Source organism: Eupeodes corollae, chromosome 2 (genome assembly GCF_945859685.1).
Source record: "Eupeodes corollae chromosome 2, idEupCoro1.1, whole genome shotgun sequence".
NCBI classification, from domain to species: Eukaryota; Metazoa; Arthropoda; class Insecta; order Diptera; family Syrphidae; genus Eupeodes; species Eupeodes corollae.
In genome coordinates, this window is record NC_079148.1 from 80847936 (window position 1) to 80863973 (window position 16038).

Here is a 16038-nt window from a genome sequence, read left to right on the forward strand (position 1 = left end):
CCTTACTCTCTCATCCCTTTAAAAAAAAAACTTAAGCCATCATCTTTATGGTTTTAGGCATAGAGGAAATATATTATCTAATAATAATATATTTCCTCTATGGTTTTAGGCTTCATAAAAAATCCATATCAATTCTTTTCAAATAACAAAATATTTTATTTAAATATTTAAATTTAAAATAGTTTAATTTTAATTCATTAAGTGTATACATACTCGTATGTATATATATGTAGCAAAAATTAAATTTAAAATTTACAAACAAATTAATTTATCACTTTAAATTTTGTATTTATTTTACATAACTAAATAAATTAAGTGGCAATCATACGCCAATCAAGCAAAATCTATAATTGATTCGATAAGAATCGTCTTCGATTTTATTAAAAAAAATTGGATCTTCAAGATCTCTTTTACTTCTTTGTTCTTTTGGACTCTCTCTCAACTCCCCATTATGCTGAACCCCCCTCTTATTTGAAGTTATATGTACATATAAATGCATATCTTTTGCACTTCAGCTTTAATTCGTATATACGTATATGTATAAAAAAAAAGGTAATAAAACCGACTTACCCCGTTCTTCTGCTTTAGTGGCCACTGCTGCTGGAAGGCTCGGTCGATAAATGATGGTTGTGGTAAATATATGTAAGTACGAATTTGTTCACTTTTACTAACTTCAAATAAAGTAAATTAAACTAATTTTATATTACGTTTCGCGGAACGTATCAAATCAAAAGATTTTCGTATTTGCCTAATTATATTTTCACCACAAATTTAATTCAAACAAAAGTTGTTAAATGTTAACCAAAAAAAAACTATAAGTGTATTATTAATGAACTACGGGTTCAATTAAGCCAGTCACGACCCCACACAGGCAAAGCGGCTCGTTACACCTTCTCAAGTACATATATTTGTTTTGTTAAAATAAGCTTTTTGAAGGAAAGAAAGCTTTAAGCTTTGTTTGAGAATTAGTATCAACCAGCAGTGTCCTCCAGCAAGTCAATGTTTTACCCAGGTTACAACAGCTTGAAGGGTTCGGTTTAAAGTTAGAATAAGCTTGATTTAAGAATGCTGGATTCTAGGGCTTCGTGAAGGTGATGATTCACAACATTTAGATTGGATAATAGATCGTTTATATTGTGTATTATATGTTTTATGATTTCTATCACATCCTGGTTAGATATCCTAGGAAAAGTCACATAAAAAACTCAATTTGCTTAAAAAAAAAACTGATTTCATTGCAAACTCATCTTCAAATTCATTTTATTTTTTGGTGCATATTAAAAGTTTGAGGCTTCTCAAAACTTGGTTAAAAATTGAAAAATGTGGACAGTGTATATTTAAAAAAAAATCCTGCAGGCAGATTTACAATGCCTTGTTTTGATCTTTAAACCTGTTTTTGGTAAAATGAGATTGATAAATTCTGCTAACATTGGCTCAAAAAATATTACACAATGTTCCTTAAATGTTAACCGCGTACTCTTGAGTATATTTTATCTACGATGATGTAGGATCTTTTTGATTTTCAGCCGAACTCATAATGTCACAACTGATCACAGCTTATGAATTACAATCCAGCTTATAAAACGAGGTAACTCATCACAGCGGACAACTTATCACGAAAACAAACATTTACAGTGAAAAATCACACATTATGTTATATGAAATAGCTCATACCTCGTCATTAACAGCAGTCTAAAAAAGACATTCTTAAATAACTTCCACAATTCTCTAAAACTAGTACAGTTTTCACTTTTACGATAACAATGATTATTATTGTAGTTTTACGGCTTTTTGGAAAAGTGTTTTGTGGCGTATGTGTAAAACATATTTTCATTCTTTTTTTTAAATATACATATTTAATCGATGGAAATAACTTTGATCTGTAACGGGAGAAACAAGTTGACACAGCAACAAGAGCTTTGACTTCAAAAGTCATGTGAAATCGATTACAAAGTTAACAGCGCTTTTAACATCATAAAAGTTTAAAAAAAACAGCTATACATGATAATACTATAGATTTTATATAAAAACACGAAACAAAAATGTGGTTGTCAAATTTTGATTCAAATTGTAAAAGTTGACAGAATTTGCACAGCTACATCTAATATAGGGTTTAGGGGCCCGTTATAGCTATCATTGAAATCAATCCCGAAAAATGTTTGAATCGATATTTGATTTTTAACTTCCCATAGGAAGTTATTGTAATGGGTCCGATTTGTCAAATTGAAAATTTTTACATTTCTCGACGTTTCAAGGTCCCTAGAGTCGAAAAAAAAGATTTTTAGAAAGATGTCTGTGCGTGCGTGTGTACGTACGTTTGTACGTCCGTACGTCCGTACGTTCGCGACGTTTTTTTCGTCCTCCATAGCTCAAGAACCAGAAGAGATATCGACTTTAAATAAATTTTGTTATACAGATGCAGAAAGGACTCTCAAGCAAATTGCGTGGGTGGTTTTTTACCATAGCAGTTTGAAAAAAGGTGAAAATTTTGGTTAACCGTAAATATCTTACGAACCAAAAGCTATAGACTTGAATTAAATTTTATATAATATATTGTAACGTTCAACGTTTTTTTTTATAAATCAAAAAAAATTGTCACCTCCAAAATTTTACGACTAAAGCATGATTTCTTCTCCAAACAATTTTGTGCAACGAAGAATAATATTTTTGACATCTGGTAAAATTTTGAGAAAATCGAATTGACAGTTTTTTTTTTATAAAAAATAAAAACCTAAAAAAACATTACTCAAAGTTAGTAAAAATTGAATATCGACTCAAATATCTTTTCAAAAACTTAAAATTTAGGCTTCAAACTTATTTTAACTTATAAGAAATATTGTTTTTAACATTTTCAAAAATCTTGAGAAAAATCTAATGAACAGTTTTTTTTACAAAAAATAAAAACCTAAGAAAATTGAATAAAAGTTGGTAAAAATTGATTTTGGAATCAAATATCTCCTTAAAAATTTTGAGATATTGGCTTTAATTTACTTTTATCTTTCAAAAAATATTGTTGTCAACATTCAGTAACATTTTGGAAAAAATCGAATATACAGTTTTATTACAAAAAATTGAAAACCGAAAAAAAATTAAAAAAAAGTTGGTAAAAAATGATTTTCGACTCAAATATCTTTTCAAAAATTTTATATAATAGCTTCTGACTAATTTTTACTAATAAGAAATATTGTTTTCAACATTTAGAACAATTTTGAGAAAAATCGGATCGATAGTTTTATTACAAAAATAAAAACCTAAAAAAAATTTATAAAAGTTGGCAAAAATTGATTTTCCACTCAAATATCTTTTCAAAAATTGTAGATATTTTTATCTTTAAACTACTTTTATTTTTCAAAAAATATTATTGTTAACATTCAGTAAAATTTTGAAAAAAATTTAATTGACAGTTTTTTGTACCAAAAATTTAAAACCTAAAAAACATTAAACAAAAGTTGATAAAAATTGATTTTCGACTCAAATATCTTTTCAAAAATTTAAAATATTGGCTTCAAACTTATTTTATTTCACAGAAAATGTATAGACAAACTTTAAAGCAAGACACATCGACAGACGGGATGGGAAGTTATCAGTGTGGGTCGCATCCCAGCCTCTTTTTTTTCCTGAACAGCTGATACTTTTATGTTCAAAAGTGAAACGAATGGTTCCACTGATTTGTGATCCATTGACAAATTTCTGTCAGTAAAAGTTTTTCGGTGCATATCAATCAGGAAATTTTGTTCAATGACAGACATTTTAAAGATGGCTTTAAACGAATCAAAACAAATCCAATGGTTGTTTTCAATGATGAAAACCAATGATAGTCATTACTGGTGCCTTCGGTCTGATGTTAATATCGATGTTGCTGTGTTAAAGTATGTCAATCTGTTTCTTGCTTAAAATTCGTTTTTAAGGTTTTTAACACCTCAAAGTATACTACAGAGCTTTTACCTTTTAGTTCAAAAAAGCTGAGCTGAAACTTCGAACTGAATTGAAGCGGAATTATTATGCGTATTATTTGAACAAAACACCACCTTTTGTAAAACAAGTCGAGTCGAAACTATTACATACATTTACTTATTTCTTTTTGATGTTGAATAAATTAAAAAAAAAATTAAGTTTGAAAAACCATTTGGGTGTACCTAATACAAATCTATTCAACACATTTTAGCCTTTGAGTTTATATGTTATCAATTTTAAGCAAAAAGTTGTTAAGAGGTGGTGTAAAGACTACATCGAAAGTACTTTATCGGACACAAATGCAATGATGCATTTTTTAAACGTTGAATAAACCCGTAATAAACGCTTATGCCCTGTGTAGCTATTTACCTGCTGAGAATATTTTAGACAGCAAATTCTAATAAATACGATTATTCATATACAGCAGAAATGCTCTATATGCACGGAGCGCATCACTGCAGCGCGCTGTCATTACGTCAATAGCTTTAAATTTAAAATACTCTACTTTGTAAACCAACATTGGCATTGACTTTTGGCATTGACTTTTCACTTTGACAGCCTGCATTGGTATTACAAACTGCTACACTGTTGAAGCAAATGCACTTCTTTTGATGCTGCAATTCTAAATTATAAAAATAAACATAAACCCGTAAAACAAAGGAGTGTTAACTTTTTTCAATTGGATTTCGTAATATTTTGTGTGCAACCGAGTCCATTAATAAACAACTATGTCAGATTTAGAAGTTTTTAAGACACCAGCCCCCAAAACCAATGAAAAGCCGTCCTTCGCCGACAGCCCCTTGCCATTAAGAACACCAAATTGCGGCCGCTGCAGAAACCATGGACTAGAAGTGGTTTTGAAAGGCCATAAACGATATTGTGAGTATAAGAACTGCAAATGTGAGAAATGTGGACTAAATGCTGAGCGCCAAAGGTTAATGAGTATGCAAACTGCTTTACGTCGCGCCGAGTTTCAGGATGAAGCAAGATCCAGTTCGTTACCAGAACCAATACCAATCGTACCAACGATGCCCATACCAAAACCTGTTGCTAATCAACCTTCTGTACCATCTCCTTATGAGCATTTAATGCAATCGGCAAGTCCATCTGATAATATTTTTAAGCGTCCGTCTGTTCTTCCACCGGATCCAAGATTAGCTGAATATCTTGCAAACTCATATTACTTTCCACTAGGTCGTCCAATGGCAGCACCCGATGTGGTTCCACCCGGTATGTTCCCACCACCTCTTCATTCGTTTGAACCAAATACACCCTTTGCTCCACATCGTCATCCCGAGATAATGTTAGACTCTTGCCGGCAATTGCTGGATAAATTCCAATATCCCTGGGAAATGATGCCGTTGATTTATGTTATATTAGAGGATGCCAACGTTAACATTGAGGAAGCATCGCGACGAATTGAAGAGGGACAGGTTGTTGTGAGCAATTTCTGCCGCAAAAATAATTTAAGCTATTATGATGCTGGAGTATTACGAGGCTAATTACTTAAAAACAAAAAAATACAATTTAAATAAATCAAATAAAATAACTTTGTCAAACAACTTTGTGGTGAAATGCTTTGAGTACATTTATTAGCTAAAATAAATATTTCTTATTCATCATATAAATTTTTCTTGTTGTTGTTCTTTTTGCGATAAATACTCTTTTGTATTGACAACGACCTTATATTTTGCTTTACATCATAAACACAAAACTTGTCGATATAAAAAGGAAGTATTTATCTAACGTGGTGATCTTAGAGAAAGCAAAAGTGAGTCTGGCTCCCGCCCACATAACATACATAAATATATTTTGTGATCGACGTTTGAACATTATCAAATGTCAGGTGAATGATATTTTCCTCACTCATTTGACGGTGCTAGCGTAATATTTTCGCATATTTAAGACGAGGAAAAATGTGTTGGGTTTTAAAGATCAAGGTCGTTCCGTCATTTTACAAAAAGATTCGTTGTTGAATTAAAATTCATTATGATCAGTTTTAGATTGAGAGTTGAACTAATTTGGTAATTTCGTGTGAATTTTGTTTTAAATATTTTTCATCAGGAGTATTAACTCTTTTTGTCTTAAGTCTTAGACAAAGCATGCTTAGTTGAAAGAAAGGCTGTTATTTGTATTAGTTATTCAAGAAAACTGAGTATATGTGTATGGTCTAAAATTATTAGCGTTTACTTTTAAATTTGTCAATTTCGTAAATCCGTTGGCTTAAAAATATAATAAAGGCAGATTTAAAATTCGTATATTATTCCATGAACTTCTATTTAACCCAATAAAACGTCTTTGTATTTCTGATTCGTGAGCTTAAGGGTGTGTTTTGGATTTATAAATGCATGGTTCTATGAATTCAATATTTAGTTTTGAAAGCACATTTATTTTAATTGGTTAAAAATATGTAATCCTATATGAACGTTAAATTTTTAGATGGCAGCTTTTAGTGTGTGTATTTAAAATGAATATTTTTTCTTAATAATTTTCAAAAATTTTCTGAACGTGGATATTTGCGTTATTTATTATTTAAAAAAAGTATAAAGTTTTATGTCTTTTTAAGTTGGCTGTATATTGGTTAACATATTTCTAGAGCGTAATTTTTTAGCCCACATTTAAAAGCTTGCTTTCAATTGTAGGTTTATTTTTAATATTTTTTGGAATATCTATTCACTTTACTTATAAGACCAAGTATGAACGACCTTGACGTGCATTTAAAAAAAATTAGTATTCTCAAAAATTGTTGCCATAGAATTTCTAACAATTTGATTTCTTTTAAATTATTTTTTTACGTTTTAAAATAATAATTTTTGTCCCCTGTTTCCAAACATATTTGTATAAAAATAAATACCAGGCTAGGTAGGTTAGTGTCGATATTTTATACACTCATCAAAATTATATCTGTGACGGTTAATATTAACGGCACGTGTAAGAAAGCTCTAGTTGCTATTACATCTGCTTGCTATAATGTAATGAAAGTGCATAAATGTATTTGCTTCTGACAAGAGCTTTTGCTTTTTAAATTTTAATACACAATATTATCTATATTGAATAAAGAACGATGGATTTTCAAGGCAACAAAGTATATTTTATTGTTTACTTGAGTGAAAGTTTTTATAATTTTTTTGTAGTCTTTTGTTTAGAACATTCGAGTGATTAATTGTGATTGCAGTTATCATAATATAGCTTTTAAATAGTTAGAGATAATGTCGTGAATGTTAAATTGGAATTTTATTTGTTACTAGGTATGCTGTTTTGTATTTAATGTCAAAAAACGTATTTGATATTCACCTGAGATGAATTTATTAACTGCTGGGTACAAAGGATAATTTTTTTTTAAATGCACACGTACATATGTACGTAACTTAAGTGCGCCTATACGATACTAAATTAATTTAATTTAAGACTTTAAATAATTATTTTAAGGTTTTGTGAAGGTATGTTAACAAATGAATAATTATTGCTGATCGACTTTAATAGTTAGAAACAATATTGCATTGCTCACTGATTCGCACAAAAAAAATATCACACTTTTGCTTGAGTTCGCCAAGAAATCTCATAAAATGGTTTTAATTTTTTTAAATTTACTTGAAAACGGTTCCAAAAACTTTTATCAGCTTTAAATATTTATGAGCTTTGGTGTTAACCGATGAAATTATCATATTTATTTATGAATGATTTGGCCCATGGTGGTCTAATTTCGAATAACTCTTGTTCGATAAATTGAAAATAGTTATTGCACCTTAATATTTTTTAAAAGCAACTACCCAAAAAGCTAAAATTCAATATGTTTTTCTTCTAGTCGGAGGAAAAAATAACTGACCAAAAAACCTTATTAAACACAAACTGTGCCTTGTGATTTGTTTTCATATTAATTTTCTTAGAACTAAACTAACTGAATTTTTCGTTTAAGTTCAATGATTTACATAGATGTTCAAGCCTTCCAATGTTATACATAGATTGATCGTAATATTCAATTCTTATCCAAGATATATACATAGATGGTAGTTAAAATGAAAGTAAAAGTAGTCGCGAAAGAGTCTAGTTGATATACTCTTGAACATCATTCAGTAGCACCTATTAAAATAAATGTATGATTCAACAGGTTCCACGACATTTGGGACTTGAAGGTAAGGCAAGCTTTAAGAACCAGATTGGCTACATAGCTGCTAACAAATTGGTTAGGTTCAAACGCTATAGGGGACTTGAAAGTTATGCAAGTTTCTAGTATCTGATTGGCCAGCTGTCAAAAAATTATCTTCCAATCAAGGCAACTTTAATGGAAATTTGACTGGAAAATTAGTCAAAAAAAATGTCCCTTCCTATTAATTCAAGTTTATATATGTCAAAATGAAAGTTGATCATGTTTTTTCATTTATTTGAAAGCTGAACCTCAATACTCTAAAAATAAATAAATTGGGTGGCGCAACAGTCCGTTTGAGAACTAGAGCCTAGTGACTACAGTTTGAGAACGGCAAATTTGAGAAAGCACTTTTGCATGACAAGAATTACTCTTGGAGAAATTGTCAATTCCTCGCAAGAGGCAGTACCCGTGAAAAAAACTTTAGGTGGCATAGGCAGGGATCGAACCCAATACCTATCGCATGACATTCCATCTCAATTTTTTTTTAAATTCATTTTTATTAATTCATTTTTAAACTTATCTTAAAGCTAGACAAAAGTTCATAAAACTATCCTAATTATCCATAACTTACAACTAACTTAATGGTCCCATACGGACACTCTAAGTTAAACTATAACACTAACTACTAATGCCTTTCGGCCCTCAGATCTATTTTACTTCAATTTAAATTTCATTTATTTTTGTATTTTTAAGAAATTTTGAAAAAAGACTTATATCAAAAGATCCTTTTTTTATTTTTTACTTAAAAACTACTTAAAATAAGGTCCTCAATATAAAACTTAAAGTTAACGTAAACTACCTATAAACTACTTAAAACTAGAACAACCACAGCAGAAAATCTAACGTTTTTTGTTTATATATTTTATTGTTTTTTTTTTGCTGTTTTTTTTTTATTTTTTTATATTCCATGTTTTTTTTAATTTTTTTGTGCCACCATGCCTTACTTAAAACTAAACCCTAAAACTATAAAACAAGTATGTAAGCCGGCCAAGGCTTAAAACCCCTTCCCTACTACCCAATATCAAGTGCCGTTTGAAGCCACCAAAACTAGTTCTCCTGTTTCACCCTATCTGTTCGGTCCCGTTCGGACACAGCCCTACTGAAGTCCCAATTCTGTGGGAGTTGCCTATCCACGGTTCTTCGTCTGACGTGGTAGTCCATCGACCTAACCATCATGCCACGGGTACTAGTAGCATTTCATAAAAATTTATATTTCTTATATATGTAGTTGGATGAATGAATTTAATTTTAATTCAATATATTCTATTGTTCACGAGATACCCAGAACCGAACATGAATTTGTGCCAAATTTTCATACTATTTTTTGTAGATTTTATTTTTTTTCTGAAAAAAAAGGTTTTTTTTATAAAAAAAGTACTGAGTGTCGAAAACAATATTTTTAATTTTTAAAAAGATATTTGACTTGAAAGTAAATTTTTACCAAGTTTTAGTATTGCTTTTTTTAGGTTTATATTTTTTGTAAGAAAATTGTCAATTTCATTTTTCTCAAAATTTAATCGAATGTTAAAAACAATATTTCTTAAAAGATAAAATTAGTTTAAATTCAATATCTAAAGGTTTGAAAAATATTTGAGTCGAAAATCAATATCAAAGTCGATATCTCTACTGGTTCTTGAGCTATGGATAAGAAAAAGAACGTCGCGAACGTACAAACGTACCTACACACACACGCACAGACATCTTACTAAAAATTTAGTGGCTAGGTAGTCAAGGGATTCTGACTGGCTAAATCTAACTACAAAAGTAGTTGATATTTCCCCTCTGACGTATTGTACAAATTTCGGCTACAAGGTTAGTGCACACTGGTTTTGACGTTTCATAATCAGCTGCTCGGTAAGGACGCAAGAATTAAAAATGAATTGAATCTTTAGGCATTTGAATACAAATATGAATCAATTATATTATATCTTCTATTTGGTTTTATTGAATTTAAAAAGAAAGAATAAACTTTTTAATGTTCTGAAAACACAAATGCTTCTTAGTTTATATATTTGTATTTGTCATTAATATGACAGTTCCGGATTGACTAGCTTTGTAGTGCAATTTTCATTCACAAAGCTAGAATGTTGACTACGTAGTCACTAGCTTTGTGAATGCTTGTTGCCGTTATAGTTTCTGTGTCATACTGTTTTTCAAAACAATCCGCAGTATTTCACCTTTAGCTTACGTGAATGCATAGAGAAATACACTTAGTTAGATATATTTCTCTATGCGTGAATGCCAGTTGCTGTTATGGGAAAAGATTTAATTGCACCTGCATATGGGCAGCACTTGTAGAATTATTCTAAAATGTAAACCCAGCACTTTCATGTTTGACAGTCGGCTTTTGATTTTGATAACATAAAACAAATGTCAAACTAATATTAAATTTTGACTATGTGGTAGGTAGTAGGTAAATACGAATTTTATTGATTAGTTGGATTTTTAAATATTACTGGCTATGGCAGAGATAACAACATTAAGATACAGACGAAAAAACAATATAATCGAACTTGCCAAGAATCTCGATGCATTCAAAAAAGTTCCGGAGAAGTATACGGAAACAACAGAAATAGGTGGAACATGTAAGCTTTTTGTTGACATAATACCTATTATACACTTCCTTCATATAATTTGTGTATGTTTCTAGTGTCTTTATTAAGTCGAATATTGGTTGTGTATCTGATATACAAAGAAGTTTCATACTATTACGATGCTAACCCAGTTTTTAAGTTCAAGCCAGATCTTGATATGGACGATAAGGTACAATTCCATGTAGATATCACAGTAGCCATGCCATGCACATGTAAGTTTTCAGACAAAAATTACAAAATTCCTCATTTGCAATTCCTTTTGAAAATCCAGCACTTTCTGGAGTTGATTTAATGGATGAAACACAACAAGATGTGTTTGCTTATGGAACTTTACAAAGAGAAGACACTTGGTGGGAAATGAGTGATGAAGAAAAGAGCAATTTTGAATTAGTCCAACATATGAATATTTTTTTACGAGAGGAGTACCATTCTGTTGCTGATATTCTGTTTAAGGATATTCTCAAAAATACTGATGCAAGTGATGTTCCGATAACACCTAGGAAAGTGAAAGAAAATGAACAACATGATGCTTGCCGTTTGCATGGGACACTTGGAATTAATAAGGTTTGTTCTAAATTCAAAGCTATACTAATTCACACTTAACTGGGTTCACACGTTCCCTTGTTTTTAAAGGTTGCCGGTGTATTGAATATAGTTGGAGGAAGTACTCCAATTGTAGAACTTGTAGAAGATCATTGGATGATTGACTTTAAAAGAACTCCACTAAACTTTACCCATCGGATCAATCGTCTTAGCTTTGGTAGCTTCTCCCGACGCATCGTACAGCCATTGGAAGGAGATGAGCGGATTATTGATGAAGAATCTACTACTGCGCAATATTTTATTAAAATTGTACCAACAGAAATTCAAAACACCTTTTCAACATTTAATACATATCAGTATTCAGTTACTGAAAATATTCGCAAGCTAGGTAGATATAACCTACTTACCTTCATATTTTTCAACAGATTACATTAAAAAAAATTTGTTTTCAGATTCTTCAAAAAACTCATACGGCTCACCAGGAATCTATTTTAAATATGATTGGTCTGCTATAAAGGTCATTGTGCAGAGTGACAGGGACAATGTGGTGCAATTTGCAGTCAGACTTTGTTCAATAATCGCGGGAATAATTATTGTTTCAGGTACGTAGACATAATATACAATAGTTATAGTACTATTTCGTTGAAATATGGTTTTTGAGAAATAGAAAAAAAAGTAACACCTTTCCGAACATAGAACAAATGAGGTTAAACTATAAAAAAATAATAACTTTCTTTTTATTCATTTAATAATAATTTCACTTAAATATAAAAAATCTTTTAAAGATATAAAAGTGAATTTAATCTATATGTAAACTTGGACATTTTAAAGACTTTCTCTTTTGTATGTACACTGTACATTGTACGGCACGTTCTGTTACAGCATAAGATATCATAAGACAGAAATATATAATATTTGTACACTGCCTTAGTTAACTCTATCTTAAGATTTTAAAAATTTCTGTGAGAAGTATTTCAGACACGCTCCCCAATTTTAACCACAACAAATAATCTTTGAGATTAAAATATGGTGCTGGAGACAGTCTTGAATATATCCAATTATCTGAACGTTATCTTTCATCATACAAATGTGGGCGAACGGACGACTACTTTTCGGGCTCTAATCTTTTCGTAAAAACATAGCATACTGGCGGGAAATCCGATTCCCGAACAGAATTGCGGTTGTAAGTGGTTTTTAAACAAGCAAATTTCGCCAGAACTCTTTCCTTACCTACATATGTTAGGTAATTATTGCGGTTTTATTTTCTTTAGCGCGCCTCTAAATTGAATTTATAAACTGCTGACTATTGTAATTAATAAATAAAAAAAAATAAGATAACAATTGTACATATCAAATGAAGTTTTGTTACATAATTTATGGCACAACTAATTTTATACTAAATGGTTGAATATGTTGAACTAAAGTTATGCTTTATATATTATCTTAATTACAAATATTGCTGAATTGTATGCTATCCCCGGTTTTATGTTAGGCTATTACAGACAAGACGGCATAATATTTAGTTCAGTAAAAAAATATATTTCAAAATAATTACTATCGCTTTATATTAAAGTTTTTAAAGTCTGTTGAGATCAGCTTAATTACCTGAATACAAAATTATCAAGCACAATTCAAAATGTTGATTATTATGTTGTGTAGGTACCTCGTACATTGTTGTGCACGAATTGCATTTTTTTATAAGTATATTTTTTGTATTTTCAAGTTAACCCGGTAGTGAAAAATGTATTTTATAAGTATAACTTTTTCTTTCCAGGAATCATCAATTCTCTTCTAGTTGGTGCTCACAAAATGATCTTAAGTATTATGGCTCCCCAGGTTTTAAAACATGAATTCCGGACTCCCCTTTTAACAGACATCCCTCAGCAAGTAGCAGTGGAAAATAATCTCATCAGCAATGCAAACAGAATGGCATCAAATGTAATGCCGGTGATGACAGTATCTCAACAAAATTTTACCTCTCAACCTAATAAACTTTAGTTCTAGAATTTCGAATAAAATATTTAAATTATAACGCCTCAAAAATAAAATATATATTTTTTATTTAAAAACAAAATAATTTTAAATATTTGCTCTTTAATTAAGGATCATTTCGACAAATTATAGAAATCCGTCTGCCTTTCTTAATTGGGGTTCCTTTGAATATTGAATTCTCATTCGAAAGAATTTCATGAGTAAAGTTATATCGCGCCGAATGACTGAAAAATGATTCTTCTCAATATTAGCAGTCACTTAGCTAAGAGAATAAAATTACCTCATTATGTACAGGGAGCGCTGACTGAGCAAAATATCAGCATAGAAATTGCCTTCTAATTTTGTAACAGGTTGATTTCTATATTCGTTATCATTGCCCTTGTCGTCGGAGAGATTTCCTTGTTGGTACTTTTTCTCGTCAGTACGAACAAGCCTCATAACAGCATCAGATAGCAAACTTATTCCAGATATTGTTGTTCCGCAATACTAGATATTAAATCAAAATCGAATCTGTTCTTATCTTTAAAAACCTTACCCTAGTGCTATCTACGTGTGGTTTTATAACACCCTTCTCAGCCAAATCTAAAACATGAACATATTGCATTATCTCGCCAGCAAACGCAGTAGATCGTACTCTTTCTATTATTTCTCTGTTGTGCGGATACCAATTTTTACGTTCTGTTTCACGGAAGCCATGAATTGCCTTGAAAAGTTTAAGTTAACATTTCCAGTTTACATTTGTAGTTTGAATATAAAAATTAAACAAAATAATCGTACGTACTTACATCATCCCAGTGGTCAAATTCATATCGTAATCGCTTTATGTATGGCTCTATTTCTTCGAAAAGTTTTGTTTCTTCTTCGACACTAATGAAATCTTGAATAATTCGCATGTCCTTGAGAAAGTTGGTTTGTTCCTCTTCTGGCCAGTGTCCATGGAATTCTATGCAACTATAACCTAAAACAGGAACTATCAAACCTTACGCAAAGAAAGTTAAATTTGAAGCTGTGGACAAACCGGACTCTGAGTTTGTGCTTAGAACTGTTGATAATCGTTTCTTTCCATTTAAGTCCAGGAATTGTTTACTTGATAATATACAACTTTTTAATAGATTTCTGTTTCTTAAATTTAATAATAAAGCCATAATTTAAAAGTTTAAAATTTGTATTTACTTCACTTCTAAACAGCTGTTTTACATTTTCATTGACATGAGAACGTTCAATAAAGTTAAGGAAAAAAAAACCTTATTTGGGTCAGTTCGAGTATTTTGTATCCAAATAATTTCTCTGAAAATGCATATAATTGTTATGTGCCAATTTCAAGGAAGGAGGTATGACCATTGAACCATAGACACACCATATAAAGACCGGAAACTAATCTGTCATTCTGGTTTGCCTACAAGCTGAAACGTCAACTTACACGCACCCTTAGATCTAACATCAATTCACCACTGCTTACATCAATTCACCACACTTTAAAGTCAATTCACCACGAAAATAAGGAATAGTGATGAGAAATTCTTTAGGGGAGGTTCTTAGTGGCTACGGCGACATTAGCTTTTGAATTTTTTGCGAAGAGTACGATAACTCATGCGACAAAGTTTGATGACGGATTTGTATAGAACAGTTAAAAACAACCATTTATTACTATGGGAGGCGATCAAAAATACTTGTAAAAACACACGTCCTAGTGAGTTTCAATGTTCGTATTTTCCTATCGAGAACGTTTTAAAATGCAAACATTGGAATTCCTTTGGTCGTGTCCTTGGAACAATAGTGTACCTACATGAATGATTTATACCTTCCTGGAATCCTTGAAGTATGAGTAAGAATTTTGCATTCACACTTTTTAGTAAAAAACAAAACAACTTAAAGGAACACGTCCAAGTGAGTTCCAGTGTTTTTTTCCTATTAAAAATGTTTATGCTTTTTTTCATCAATTTTTTTTTCGGCTGACTCGGAGTTAATAAAACACTATTAAAATTTGCATTCGGCTTTTAATTGTTCGTGGAACCTATGGTTCCATTTTCTTTTTTATTATTATTTGAATATAAATCCATTCGAACACAAAAATAAATATTAAAAATCTAACAATATTTCTTCCTAATTGCGAAATCAATAGAAATCAACGGATTCCAGGTCGCTGAGCATTTTGTCACGAGTTTGTTGCTTGGAATCTTCCTTGATTTCCGTTGGAATTGAACCACACTGATCGAACATGAATTCCAATTCATCGGTGGTCAATTTTTAACCACGAAGCTCTAAGGCACCAATGAATTGCTTTCTCTTTTGGCCTTCAAAATAGATAAACACTATTGGCAGATGCTTCTCGGTTAAATTTGGGATGCAGGTGGTAGCTATCGACCGCAGGAACTGTTGCATATGGTGGTGTATGAGCGAACAGAGCGGCACACCATTTCTGTACAAATGCAACACAACACATATACCTTCTCCAGCTTTGGTCACTTCGTTGACGTAATCTTGTCCGAAAATTTCCCACACTGAACCGAAAAGAGCCTTGTCTGCGAATGCTCGCATCTATGCCATTCGGTTTTGACGATATTCCTCGTGAACACTTTCGTCTTGGGAGTCTTCAGATTCGTTCATGTCATTTCTTTGCTTGTCATTTTTCTGCTTCTCACCACCAGTTCGCTTCTCAATGGCATTCTCGAGCATGGGTGGAAAGATACCTTTTGCACGGAAGACATCATTCCATTCGGAATCTTCATTTGGATCCTGCATTTTTAAACAAATTAACAAAACAACAAATGCGTCATTTGACAGCTAAAATCAAATCTAAAATTCTCA

The 16038-nt window shown here is 31.2% G+C and overlaps 3 protein-coding genes and 1 pseudogene across 7 annotated transcripts; 2 read left to right on the plus strand and 2 right to left on the minus strand.

Annotated features, from left to right (window-relative positions):
• Positions 1-4508: 4508 nt before the first annotated feature.
• On the plus strand, positions 4509-5582 carry LOC129944681 (protein doublesex-like). The gene has a single exon (XM_056054286.1). The coding sequence runs from the start codon at positions 4683-4685 to the stop codon at positions 5454-5456; it is 774 nt and encodes a 257-aa protein (XP_055910261.1). The 5' UTR covers positions 4509-4682; the 3' UTR covers positions 5457-5582.
• An 81-nt stretch (positions 5583-5663) lies between these two features.
• LOC129944679 (endoplasmic reticulum-Golgi intermediate compartment protein 2) lies at positions 5664-13322 on the plus strand. Of its 5 annotated transcripts, none has more exons than XM_056054283.1 (7): positions 5664-5800; positions 10539-10686; positions 10752-10907; positions 10967-11259; positions 11329-11626; positions 11691-11840; positions 13013-13322. In XM_056054283.1, exons 2-7 carry the CDS (start codon positions 10563-10565, stop codon positions 13234-13236), a joined length of 1245 nt encoding a protein of 414 aa, XP_055910258.1. In that variant the 5' UTR covers positions 5664-5800; positions 10539-10562; the 3' UTR covers positions 13237-13322. The 5 variants fall into 5 exon arrangements, with proteins under 5 accessions (XP_055910258.1, XP_055910259.1, XP_055910254.1 ...); XM_056054284.1 differs by having other exon boundaries at positions 5779-5800; positions 10570-10686; XM_056054279.1 differs by lacking the exon at positions 5664-5800 and adding an exon at positions 7054-7202 and having other exon boundaries at positions 10508-10686.
• Positions 13282-14490, minus strand: LOC129944680 (alpha-ketoglutarate-dependent dioxygenase alkB homolog 7, mitochondrial). Its single transcript, XM_056054285.1, has 5 exons — positions 14249-14490; positions 14016-14188; positions 13766-13933; positions 13511-13716; positions 13282-13454 (listed from the first exon to the last, which is right to left on the minus strand). Exons 1-5 carry the CDS (start codon positions 14373-14375, stop codon positions 13337-13339), a joined length of 792 nt encoding a protein of 263 aa, XP_055910260.1. The 5' UTR covers positions 14376-14490; the 3' UTR covers positions 13282-13336.
• A 798-nt stretch (positions 14491-15288) lies between these two features.
• Positions 15289-16038, minus strand: LOC129944682 (viral IAP-associated factor homolog; annotated as a pseudogene).

What these genes read in the sequence shown, in the direction of transcription:
- LOC129944681 (XM_056054286.1), top strand. Translation starts at nt 4,683, where the DNA reads ATGTCAGATTTAGAAGTTTTTAAGACACCAGCCCCCAAAACCAATGAA.
- LOC129944679 (XM_056054283.1), top strand. Translation starts at nt 10,563, where the DNA reads ATGGCAGAGATAACAACATTAAGATACAGACGAAAAAACAATATAATC. An exon ending in AGTAGCCATGCCATGCACAT is followed by an intron (nt 10,908 to 10,966) that starts GTAAGTTTTCAG and finishes TTGAAAATCCAG; the next exon opens with CACTTTCTGGAGTTGATTTA. An exon ending in GGACACTTGGAATTAATAAG is followed by an intron (nt 11,260 to 11,328) that starts GTTTGTTCTAAA and finishes TTGTTTTTAAAG; the next exon opens with GTTGCCGGTGTATTGAATAT.
- LOC129944680 (XM_056054285.1), bottom strand. Translation starts at nt 14,375, where the DNA reads ATGGCTTTATTATTAAATTTAAGAAACAGAAATCTATTAAAAAGTTGT. An exon ending in AATTTGACCACTGGGATGAT is followed by an intron (nt 13,934 to 14,015) that starts GTAAGTACGTAC and finishes AAACTTTTCAAG; the next exon opens with GCAATTCATGGCTTCCGTGA. An exon ending in CACACGTAGATAGCACTAGG is followed by an intron (nt 13,717 to 13,765) that starts GTAAGGTTTTTA and finishes TTTAATATCTAG; the next exon opens with TATTGCGGAACAACAATATC.